The following is a 13216-nucleotide window of genomic DNA, read 5'->3' as shown; positions in this document are numbered from 1 at the left end:
CATATCATTATTGTGAATGGTCTGCTGAGTTGGGGAGTCATAAAATGATTTTGATCTGGGAGTCCAGTGATAGCTCAGCGGGTTAAGCACACGTGGTGCTAAGTGTAAGGACCGGCATAAGGATCCCGGTTCGAGCCCCTGGCTCCCCACCTGCAGGGGAGTCTCTTCACAGGCGGTGAAGCAAGTCTGCAGATGTCTCTCTTTCTCTTCCCCTCTCTGTCTTCCCCTCCTCTCTCCATTTCTCTCTGTCCTATCCAACAACAACAATAATAAGCACAACAGTAAAGCAACAAGGGCAATAAAAGGGAATAAATAAACATAAAAAATGATTTTGAATCACTAATGTACTCTGTTTCAGAAGTAGAAAACTAAAGCATATGTAACACCTGCATTTAGGTGGCTTCACGGGTGTATACTTCTACTTTATCTTTTCTATATTGATCTCAGTCATGGGTGCTAAATCTGTTTTACTTAAACATTAAGATACAAAGCAGGGTGAGGGGGCTGGGGAGATAGTATAATGGTTCTGCAAAAGATTTTCATGCCTATGGTTCAAACCTCAGCTCCACCAAAAGCCAGAGCTGACCAGTGCTCTGGCCCCTATCTATTACTATCTTTATCTCTATTATCTCTCTTTCTCTCTCTTCCCCCTTATTAAAATAAAAATTTAAAAAAAAAACTATGTGAAGCAGGGAACAGGGGAGAGCTCATGTAGAACACACATTTATGCACAAAGACCTGCGTTTGAGCAGCAACCTGCAGAGCCCCAAGGGAAGCTTTGAGAATGGTGAGGCAGTGCTGTGATCACTGTCACTTTCACTCTTCTTTATATCTATTTAAATCTTAGAATAAAAGGAGTTCACTGGGAGTAGTAGAAATGCTCAAGTAAAAAAAGCCCCAGCACTCTGCCCTATCCCCCACTGAAAAAAAAATATGTAGAGCAAATAAATTATGGTACATAGCATAGATCTTTGTGGTCCTGCTGTAAGGTTATTGAACCTTTATGTAGTGTATTCTTATAACTTATGCCCACTTACTTTTATTTACTACCAAAGAATAGGAGTCATGGGGTTTTATTTTCTTATGTTTATTTTTTCCACTGTATGACAAATTCATAGATTGTGGGCCACTGAGTATAGTCCCTGATACTGAATATAGGTCTCTTTTGCTCTTACTCTCTCTCTGTCTCTCTCTTTTTCTCCCTCTCTTCCCCTAAATTAAAATGTCAATAATTTATAACTTGAATGATTAATTTTAATTAAAAGAGCCAGTGTTAATATTTATTTCTAATGAAGAAATCCCAGAAAGAAGTGCCTGCAAGTTCAACCCCAGATGCTCCTTGGACTGGCAGTCAATGCAACTTTTCCTGAGGCTGTGAAAATAGCACAGACATTTCCTGGCTTGGGGATTCTCCCCATGAGATCAGAACCCTCTGTTTGTCAGTATTTTTCAAAGGCAAGCTGGGAATGAAATCCCTCTTCCATCATGCCTTGTTCTTCTCGGATGTTGTCAAGTAACAGTGCTTTAAATCTTACCTTACTTTTCCCCTCCTTATGCAACTTTACTCACCATCTGTTGAAATGCTGGAGTAGTGTGACAAATGGAAATGCCAGCTGTGGGTTGGGACTGGCATCCGTGGGGAGATGTGAGTCAGGGAGAGGGCAAGAAGTGGCATTTCTCCAAACTAGAATGGAGTTGCCACAATTAGCTATGTAATTGAGATGACCTGACTGAATCTTTGCTCTTTGCTTCAATCGCATACTGTTTTGTAAAAGGCTATTGAATTAATTGTTTTATGAGATTACAGGAATTTTTAAAGTATTTCCTAAGGTCACAATTTACTTTAATAGATAATGATGGCTATAAGTATAACCAACTGTAAGTAGTGTGAAAGTATTTTAAGTTATGGTGTAAAGAAACTAGTATTATGATTTTCAAAATATATGCTGTTACCGTAACTGATATTTGAAATGTTCTAGGACAAGTAAAATTATCACCATAGTAAAGTCAGTGAAAACCAACATAGTCAGTGTTTCAACATAGTCAGTGTTTTTTATTTGGGATCAAGTCTATAGTTAAACAGTTTGGTATTTGTATTGTTTTAGAGGAAGCAATGTCTAGTTTTCTTCATTTGATCCTTTCAGTCCCTTCCCCAAGAAACACTGTTTGTCAAAATGAAATATAAAGATAAATTTTTAAAAATTATTTAACAAATTCACAACCCACATGAAACTCGAGAATAGAAAACCAAGGAGATAATGAAAGGGAGTAAAAACATGTGTGGAGTTGTTTCCCTCTTATCCTATGGTTTTTGTCAGTGTTTCCTTTTTATAAATAAAAATTTTTAAAAAAAAAACCTAACCAAGGTGACAACAGACACTCAAGATAAAATAAAACCACCAACCCCAATTGTGCAGGGCGTAGGGAATATAGTATTTTAACACAGGACTCAACATTTGGTTAAATCTATAAATTGACAAGAGTTTTTCCAAGAGAATCCATGAGGACAGGCACCTCAGGCACAGTTACAATATGCATAAATATATAAATAGATTTTCAATCTGAAAACTGGGCTGTAAGACATACAGATGTAGCACACCAGACTTCCATCCTTAAGACCCAAGAGGTTGCAGAGCTGTTTTCTGGGCTCTAATGCATTCATATTCCCTATCTATCTATCTATCTATCTATCTATATCTCTCTCTCCTCTCTCCCTCGCTCTCTCTCCACCCCTCCCTCTCTCATCAAAATAGATAAAAATCATTTGGGCAGCAAGATAAGTCACCTGGAATTATGACACCTGCTTTACTATGCACTCAACACAGGTTGGGATCCCCAGCACAACACATGGGTGCTCAGCATTGGAGGAAAAAGCTTCAGTGCTGTGAGATCTTGCTTTATCTCTCTCTGTCTATCTGGAAAAAAAAAGTTTCCCCAGAAACTTGTTTGGACTGCACTACAAGTACAAAAAAAACAATAGTTCTGTAAATCTATAAAAACTGTCTACCTTTAAAGTGCTTCTGAGCATTCTTAATCATTTGAGTAACCACTGGAGTAGATGACAACTGTAGAAACTAGAGCTCAGGTAGTACAATTCTTTTTTTATTTATTTTTTATTTTTTTATTTATTTTTATTTTTTTTATTTTTTTATTTAAGAAAGGATTAATTAACAAAACCATAGGGTAGGAGGGGTACAACTCCACACAATTCCCACCGCCCAATCTCCATATACCACCCCCTCCCCCGATAGCTTTCCCATTCTCTATCCCTCTGGGAGCATGGACCCAGGGTCATTGTGGGTTGCAGAAGGTAGAAGGTGGGAAGCAATTACAGAAGCCAGACCTTCTACCTTCTGCAGGTAGTACAATTCTTTAATGTTCATTGACTATTTTAAACCAGGCGCTAAACTGAATTTCATTAGGCACTTCCTCTACACAGGGAACAGGGTCTAATTAAGAAGACAGCCAAGGCAAGGATGAAAACAGCATCAAATCAATCAGCAGCTGTCTTTAAAGGGCCTACAGCTGTCCATACAGAGATTTATAGATTAACTGTAGCACTTTGAATTGCACTGTGGGTAGGAAATTGGCAGCAGGTGCAAGCTTCAGAGCTCCAGGCAGCTGAACCCAAAGGCAGTGGGCTGCCCACGCCTGTCCCTTTGAAATCTTATGGTGGTCTAAAGGGTAACCCCAATTAGAAGACCTGTGTGTAATTCAGCTACTTTCTAAGTGGTCATCAATATTCATAAATGTATAAAAGCTACCAGGGTAGGAATTTGTACAGTCAGGGTGGGTGGGGGGGAGAGAATTCAGCAAGAAATTTGAAGAAAAAGTTACCCAGTCACAAAAACCTTAGTGCTGAAGTCACTTTCCTCTGAAAGATAACTGGAATGAATTTTGTCATATAGTTATCTATGTAGTTTCTGTGTATATAGTTTAGATATGAAGATATCCCTTATATATTACATAAACATATACAATAGTAATCTATGATATTTTTATATATGGTAGGAATTTTTATTCAAATGCAAATAGTTCTAAAGTGAAAAGTAGATTTCTTTTTCATTAATTGGATGATTTTCATCATAAGGAACCAGTGGCTCGATGAACATCAGCCAACTAAAATATGCATTTGCTTCTAAGCCTGAATATTATTTGTGTAAGAGACCAAATAAGTAGTGTCACTGTAAGATTTTAGCTGGCTGAGCTAACTGTATGCATTTCCACATTTACATTTTATTTCCTACTCATCTGGATGTTGATCTTAGATTTGTTTTTTTCCATACTCTATCTGTTCCTTATATTCACACTTTTGCTAGAATTCTTGAGTTGCTAATATCCTGGAAACATAGGGAGCTTACTTAAACACTCTGAGTCACCACCAATTCATTTTTAAAATAGTCAGAATGACATTAGTTCTCCCACTCATGGGCATGTTGGGAGAGTCAGCGGATTCATTACTTCCCAGAAGGTCAAGTTCTATATAGTTAAAGGAGACATCATATTGACTGTATATTTTAAAGTTTGTATTTGCACATAATATTAAGGCATGCCTGTCTTACTTGGTAGAAGTGTGATGCTCTAAAGGTTGTCAAATACTCCCCAGAAATTTATATGTGTATCTATTTTATAAATTTTTGATTAGAGAGAGAGGAGGAAGAGAGGGACCCAGAGTATTACTCTGGCACCTGTGTTGCCAGGGATCAAGCTCAGGAACTATAGATTTCACCACTATGCTGCCTCCCAGTTCACAGTTTGTCTTTATGGCTGCAAGTATGGATGCACAAGTTAATGGCATTTCACTTGTAGTTTCATCTCCCTTATCCTACACGGTCAGGATTCATGGAGCAATGAAATTTCATGCTCTTTCCATTCACCATTCATGTGATACAATAAAGTTAGGTGGCAGTTTTGCTTAATGAAAATAACTCTGAATATTAACCCCAGAGTCCATATACAATTGGCACTTGAATCTACTTCTGAGACTTATTCTCCATGCCAGTCATTCATTTCTTTCCCACTATGGCAAACATTTTGTCCAAATCATTTTGCATTCAGGTACGTGGATGTGTAAACTATGTAAGTACTTCAAGAGCAACATATAATAGTGTAAACTAGGAACTCTTACTTAATCTTTAATCTTCCTGTTTATCTGTGTGTACAAGAAATACCACAAAGTATCCAAGATGCAGGTGCTAATAAAAATGGTCTTTAAGAACCTGACTTTAAAATAGGTCTTTAGGGAGTCGGGCTGTAGCGCAGCGGGTTAAGCTCAGGTGGCGCAAAGCACAAGGACCGGCATAAGGATCCTGGTTCGAACCCCGGCTCCCCACCTGCAGGGGAGTCGCTTCACAGGCGGTGAAGCAGGTCTGCAGGTGTCTGTCTTTCTCTCCTCCTCTCTGTCTTCCCCTCCTCTCTCCATTTCTCTCTGTCCTATCCAATAATGACGACAACAACAATAATAACTACAACAATAAAACAACAAGGGCAACAAAAGGGAATAAATAAGTAAAATAAAATATTAAAAAAAAAAACATTTAAAAGAAAAAAATAAAATAGGTCTTTAAAAACCTGACTTCCAGTAATGGAATTGTGTTCTTCATTGCAGAACACGATGAATGTGTCACAAATCAGCACAACTGTGATGAAAATGCCTTATGCTTCAACACCGTCGGAGGACACAACTGTGTTTGCAAGCCTGGCTACACAGGGAATGGAACCACGTGCAAAGGTAAAAGAAGGCTTGAGTGCCAGCAGTCCATCTCTGTTTCCCTTGATGCCTTCTCAGTACTGTGATCTAACTATTGACCACATCCCACAGTCACTAAGAATATTAGAGCATGCCCTGCAGAGTTCCTCTCCAGTCTCACCATCCTTCAGTGCCTAAGTGTCCAAAACAGCCAGCTGCTCTGACTTCATGCCTCGTGATCACAGCCACGGTGCTGTTCACCTCTGCTCCTCTCTTAACAGGTTTCCTCTGTGATCACACCCTGGGAATTTCCATACAGAACTGCTCTGTCTTCAGAATCTTAAAGCATCCACATTTTTGTCATGGAGTCACAAGTTTCTAGCACTTCTAGTTCTTGCAGCATCTTGGACTCTTCCATGTCATCTATTTTGTCAGTCTCCTACCAATGTCATACATTTTCTTTGGCATCAAATAAGGCATATTTCTCCCCTTTTCTTTCCTTCCTTCATTCTCCCTTTCCTTCCTTCTCTCTCCCTTCCTTTCCTACTTCTCTCTCTCTCTTTCTCTCTCTCTATTTCTTTCTTCATTTATTTCTTTCTCCTTTTTCCCCCTTTCTTTCTTTTGCATGTGGAACCAGGGTCTCATGTGTGTGCAATTATACCACTATAGGTCATTCTTTTTTAATTTATAAAACGGAAACACTGACAAAACCATAGGATAAGAGGGGTACAACTCTGCACAATTCCCACCACCAGAACTCTGTATCCCTTCCCCTTCCCTGATAGCTTTCCTACTCTTTAACCCTCTGGGAGTATGGACCCAAGGTGGAATGCAGAAGGTGGAAGGTCTGGCTTCTATAATTGCTTCCCTGCTGAACATGGGCATTGGCAGGTTGATCCATACTCCCAGCCTGTCTCTCTCTTTCCCTAGTGGGGCAAGGTTCTAGGGAATCGGGACTCAAGGACACATTGGTAGGGTCGTCTGTACAAGGAAGTCTGGTTGGCATCATGCTAGCATCTGGAAACTGGTGACTGAAAAGAGAGTTAATATATAAAGCCAGACAAGTTGTTGACTAATCATGAACCTAAAGGCTGGAGTAGTGCAGATGAAGAGTTGCTGGTGGTGGGGGGGTATCTCCGTTCTGTAGATAGCTAGTAGGCATATTTTTGTTATATTCCAAAGGGCCTGTGGCTATACTAGGTCACTTTTTCATTCAGAGAGAGAGAGCCCATAGTATCAAACCTTCCTTCAAATGATATAATATTGCCCATGTGATTTCAGGGTTCAAACCTGGACCACACACGGCAAGGCATACACCCTATAGAATGAACTATTTCTTCTGCCCAATTTTGAGCAGCAGTATCTACCCATTTGTGTTACTGTCCTCAGCCACTGTGAAAAACTTGTGCTTTGATTCAGTCTGAGTTGCTTTTTTTCTGTTCTCTGTCTTGAGCAGGTGAGTACTTATTAGTGGGACATACTTATGTCCCATTTCAGCTGACTTGCCAGGACCATTCATGCTTCTTTTAAATGCCCTGTTGAACTCAGATTTCCCTCTGCAGTCCATCACCATCCACTAATTTGTTCTTTCCCTACTAGTTTCTTTGCCCTCACCAGATGAGATTCCCTCCTACTTCACAGGGAAATGGATTCTTTTTTTGGACACTCTGCCAATTTTCATAGGGGAGAATACAGCCCATATTACTTAATATATCATAGCAATTTTTGTGGTTTGTCTAGTTTAAGCATTATAAATTTCAGGTTTGCTTATCCCCCAAATTCACAATGGCCATCATCCTGGAATACATTAGAATCAACTTCTGTTGGCACCCTGGTTGTGAGAGACAGGAAATCACTAGGGGCATTCAATGATGAAATATCAGTGAACATGAATTAGATACTAGTTGCAGATATGGATGGAACCCACAGATTATTCTGGTGTGCAAAAGTCTCTGGAGTTCTTGAATATTGCGAAGAAGGCCCAAGCCCCAGAAATATTTTTGTAGAGGAACTAGGCAAATTCTCACAAAAGCTAGGCTTTTGAAGTTAATAGTATGCTGAAAGCTTATGTATCCACAAGTACTGGAACACTGTCTTTAAGTTTTTATCTGATGCCTTTCAATGTCTCATAATTATTGCTGCATGATTTGATAGCTAGTTAATATGAAAATAAAGTATACAACACAGAGAAACTTTTAAATCATGAGATGTCCTTAATTATTATTTTTGTTTTTTATTTGTGATTAATAGTGGTTTACAAGAGTTTTAAATTACAAGGTATAGTACAACATTGTACACACCGTCAAAGTTCTATGTTCTCAGCCATCCACTTCAAAAAGTCTTGGAAACATATTGCTTATTTCTGTTTTTTTTTATTTTTTTTATTATCTTTATTTTATTCATTGTATAGAGACAGCCAGAAATCTAGAGGGAAGTGGGTAATAGAGAGACACCGGCAGCCTTGATTCACCACTTGCAAAGTTTTCCCCCTGCAGGTGGGGACTGGGGGCTTGAAACTGGGTCCTTGCTCATTGTCACATGTGCGGTCAACCAGGTGCACCGCCACCTGGTCCCGAGTTTCTGGGTTTTTGTTTGTTTGTTTTTTGCGAGTTCATGTGTACCCGTTTTCTAGATTCCACATATGAGTGAAACTGTCTGGTAGTTTTCTGCCATCTTTTTATTTCACTAAATATAACTACCTCCAGTTCCTTCCATGTTGTCCCAAAAGACAATATCATCTATTTTGATTGCAGGCAGTATTCCATGGGGTAGCTATACCAGAACTTCTTTGACCAGTCATCTGTCAATGGACATTTAGGATGCTTCCACTTTTTGGCTATTGTGAATTCTTATTCACAATACAGCAATGAACATTGAGGTATATATGTTCATTGAATTAGTGTTTGCTTGTCCTTTGGATAAATACCTAAGAGTGGCATTGCTGGATCATAAAATAACTCCATTTTTATTTGATTAATGACTCTCCATACAGTCTTTCAAATGAGATGCATCAGTTTGCATTCCCACAAGCAGAGTAGCAGAGCTCCTTTTTCTCCACAACGTTGATGACACCTGTCATTTCCTGTTTTGTTGATGTAGGCAATCTCACAGGTATAAGTGGAATTTCAGTATAGTTTTAATACGCACTTTTCAGATGGAGTTAATTCTTTGTTTTAATTTTTATCATCTTTATTCGTTGGATAGAAACAACCAGAACTTGAGAGGGTAGAGGGAGATAGAGAGGGAAAGAGATACCCACAGTCCTGTTTCACCACTAGCAAAGCTTTCCCCCTGCAGGTGGAGACCAGGGGCTTGAACCTGGGTCCCCGTGCACTGTAGCATATGCACTCAACCACGTATGCCACCATCTGGCCCCTAATTCTTTGTTATGACAGAAAAAGTTGGAGGTTCTACAGATTTTCACTGGAAATCCAGACTACAAGTTGCCTGAATAAAAAATCACAAGTTGTTGTGTGTTCCTGTTGGGGATGACATAAACTAAGAAACAAGTATTTTGAATTTAGAATCTAAATTACTGAGTCCCACATTTTATCAATAGACTCCAACCTAATAAATAATCCTAAGAAATAGATGAAAGTGTGGTGTATGTATCCTACATTATATGTGAGGTTTGAATTCTCAATCTATTTGCAAGTCCTTGGTGATCCAGTGTTATTTTTTGACTAAACTGAAAACAAACCATAAAAAGTAAAATGGCCACTTTGGATACTTTTCTTTAATTCAGAATCTTTAATTTAATTTAATGTCTTTAATTCAGAATCTCAATTTTCTACACTTCATTGATTTGAAAAATTACATCCTAACTCATTAGAGAAAACACAATTTTTTGGAAAACTAGAGAAAAGGCTTTGCTACAGTGCCTGGTATAAGCTGGTCAGATCTCACAGAGTGAGGAAATATCTCCCTGAAATTTCCAGGGCCAAAAAAATTAGCTAAAGTGGAGACAGATATTTCTCAGGGAGTTCAACCTCAACCATCTTATTTCCTCACCCTCTGACAGCTTGAATGGCTAAATCTTCTTCCTATTGGATGACACATCACCTGGACTTACTTAGATTATTTTTTAAATTTCTTTAATGGGTGATTAATGGTTTACAGTCAACAGTAAAATACAATAGTTTGTACATGCATAGCATTTCCACATAGCAATACAGCCCCTACTAGGTTCTCTTCTGTCATCATGTTTCAGGACTGGAACCCTCCCAACCCAGAATCTTTTACTTTGGTGCAACAGACTAGCTCCTGTCCAAGTTCTGCTTAAAGTTTTCCCTTATGATCTCGTTTTTTTTAATTTCTACCTATGAGTGAGATCATCCCATATCCATCCTTCTCTTTCTGACTTATCACACTTAACATGATATCTTTGAACTACATCCAAAATAGGTTAAAGAAGATGAATTCACCATGAACCTGAGACATTGGAGCTTCAGGAATAAGAGTCTCTTTGCATAACCATTATGCCATATGGCCCTGTTCACATTTCTCAGTTTTCCAAGTAACAGTTCAATGCCCCTCTAAGTCCTCCTCTGCCATCATGTTCCAAGACCTGCAACCCAACACACACACACACTCCAGAGTCCTTTACTATGGTGCAGTACACCAGACCCGGTCCAAGTTCTGTTTTGTGTTTATTGTTCAAATTTGGGGGATGGGGGTAATTCGATTTGTTTCATTGAAGGAGCCCTTAAAATTTTAGATGGAAAAGAGTTCTGCCAATATTTTTCTCTAATTATTTGATAGTTTCTGGTCAAACATCCAAAGGGTGCTCAACTCCCCTACTATTACTGTGCTGCTGTAGATGTTTGATGTATTTAGATGGCCTCTCATTGGGTGCATAGATGTTAATAATCATTAAGTCCTCTTGATTGACTGATCCTCTGAGCGTTAAGTAATGTCCATCCCTATCTTTTTAATTTTTTTGTTTGTTTTAAGATCTATTGTGTCAGATTGAGAATAACTGTTCCTGTCCCTTTTTGTGGTCCATTGGGTTGTATGATAATTTTTCATCTTTTCATTTTGAGTCTGTGTTTGTCTTGTTGAGTTAAATGAGATTCCTGCTGACAACATATGTTTGGGTTGTGTTCTCTGATCCATCTACCTACTCTATGCTTTTAAATAGGTGAATTCAGTCCATTATTTATTGATATTATGGAATGAATATATTTTAATGCCATTATTATAAACTTTTAGAGTGTTCTGATATGTGGCATGTTTATGAAGATGTAACTGTTTATAAGAGACCTTTTAGAGCTTCTTGTAGGGCAGGGTTGGTGATAGTTGATTACTTCAGCTGTTGCTTGTCTGAGAAGGTTTTCATGCCTCCATCTAGTTTGAATGGCAGTCTAGCAGGATACAGTAGTCTAGATTGAAAGCCTTTCTCATTGAGAACTCAATATATCTTGCCATTCTCTTCTGGCCGTTAGTGTTTGTGTGGAGAAATCTGCTTCTAATCTTATGGGTCTTCCTTTGTAGGTACTCTTTGTTTTTCTCTTGCAGGGCTTGAGATCCTTTATTTATCCTTATTCCTTTTCATTCTAAATATGATGGTGTCTTTAAGTCTGGGTTAATTCTTTTTAGGACCCTCTAGGTTTCTTGAACCTTTATGTCTTTTATGTTTTCTAGAGTGGGGGGAAGTTCTCAGCTATTATATCCTATAGAATGCTTTCTTCCCCTCCCTCTTTCTTCTTCTGGCAGCTGATAATGCGTATATTTCTTCTGTTGAAGTCATCCCATATGTCTCTGTTGTTTTCAATATCTCTGAATCTCTTTTTGAGATCTCTTACTTCTTTCTTAGTTTTCTCTAACTCATCCTCAATCTTGCTCATTCTGCTTTCTGCCACACTTATTCTATTCTCTCTCACCTCTGTTGTTTTCTGTAGCTCAGCTATTTTGTTACCCTGTTCCATTACTGTATTTGCTTGTTCAGCTAGTTGAGCTCTTAGCTCAGCCTTTTCAGCTTTCAGATCTCTGATTACCTCCAGAGAGTTAGTGTTTTCTTTTAGAGTCTCATTTATTGTATCCCCATTTCTGATGATATTACTTTCAAACTCTTTCCTCACCCCTGTGACTACTAATACCTCAGTTAGTGTTTGGATCTTGTCCTCAAAATCCTATGTAGAATTTTTTTAAATAATGAGTCTTTATTCTAATATTTCAGCACTTTGACCAGTAACATGCAGCTATATAGCTTCACATGGTTCAGTCACTTCCTAGTTCCAAATCTTATTCTCTGGGTGATGTTTTGGTTCTTAAGAAAACTATCTTTCATAGCTGCCAAAATAGACGGCAAACTGACTTGACTAAGTGAAACAAAGTTCTAATTCTAATGCAACAAATTGTGTGTAAGGTGATTGCTTTTATTCAAGGAAAGGTCAATATTTTATAGGCAAAATGTAGCTTTAACACTGGAAAGTATATTTGTCTTAGAAATTGTGGAGTTGTTTTACCTCTATGGAAAGATTATGTGAATATGAAATTATATTCAGTAATAATATTTATATTTTGCTATCATCGACTCTAAAAGTAAAAGAAAGACACATTGAAATACTTACTTCTAAAGTGCTGAACTCATGTACCTGAATTATTTCAGCATTTTGCAGAGATGGCTGTAGGAATGGAGGAGCTTGTATTGCTGCTAATGTGTGTGCCTGCCCACAAGGCTTCACTGGCCCCAGCTGTGAAACAGGTAAGAGTATCATTTCATCTTCTAGAGAGTGGATTTTCACACTAATGTATAAAGTAACCCATGAGGAAAACAGAGTTTCAAGTAGACACTCAAAACTCTGAGCTACTAATAAGGAAGTGCTAGGAGGGAGGAGATGGGCAGTTTTAGTGATGCCTGTTCCCTGGGTATCTCCCCAAAGTGAAGGAGGGTTTGACATATTGAGCTTTTCCAGAAAGACAGGTGAGCCTGCCTGAGATTTTATGAGTTCACAATTCATTTTAATCATTTGCATCCTATTTTCTTTTCTTTTCTATTTTTTATTTATAAAAAGGAAACACTAGGGAGTAGGGCAGTAGCACAGCAGGTTAAGCGCACGTGTTGCAAAGCGCAAGGACGTGCTTAAGGATCCCAGTTCGAGCCCCCGGCTCCCCACCTGCAGGGGAGTCGCTTCACAGGTGGTGAAGCAGTTTTGCAGGTGTCTGTCTTTCTCTTTCTTTATCTTTATCTTTCTTCCCCATCTCTCTTCATTTCTCTCTGTCCTATCTAACAACGACAAGATAAATAACATCAACAATAATAACTACAACAACAATAAAAAAAAAGGCAACAATAGGGAGAATAAATAAATAAATAAAAGAAACTACATGTAACAATAGCCTTGTAAATCATTACTGGCCAATAAAGGTATTTAATTTAAAAATAAAAATAATTAAAAAAGGAAAACACTGACAAAACCATAGAGTAAGAGAGGTATAACTCCACACAATTCCCACGACCAGAACTCTGTATCCCACCCCCTCCCCTGATAGCTTTCCTATTCTCTAGCCCTCTGGGAGTATGGA

At 38.4% G+C, this 13216-nt stretch overlaps 1 protein-coding gene across 3 annotated transcripts in view; it reads left to right on the top strand.

Annotated features, from left to right (window-relative positions):
* The window catches only part of NELL2 (neural EGFL like 2), a 465627-nt gene that overhangs the window by 343807 nt on the left and 108604 nt on the right, over positions 1–13216 (top strand). For all 3 annotated transcript variants that reach the window (XM_060191433.1, XM_016188843.2, XM_060191432.1), the window contains exons 15-16: positions 5609–5731; positions 12300–12395. In XM_060191433.1, the coding sequence (XP_060047416.1) occupies positions 5609–5731; positions 12300–12395 (219 nt within the window). The remainder of the gene's footprint in view (positions 1–5608; positions 5732–12299; positions 12396–13216) is intronic.

Source organism: Erinaceus europaeus, chromosome 5, assembly GCF_950295315.1.
Source record: "Erinaceus europaeus chromosome 5, mEriEur2.1, whole genome shotgun sequence".
NCBI lineage: Eukaryota > Metazoa > Chordata > Mammalia > Eulipotyphla > Erinaceidae > Erinaceus > Erinaceus europaeus.
The sequence above is the reverse complement of the archived record's forward strand: the minus strand, read 5'-3'. Positions and strand labels throughout refer to the sequence as shown.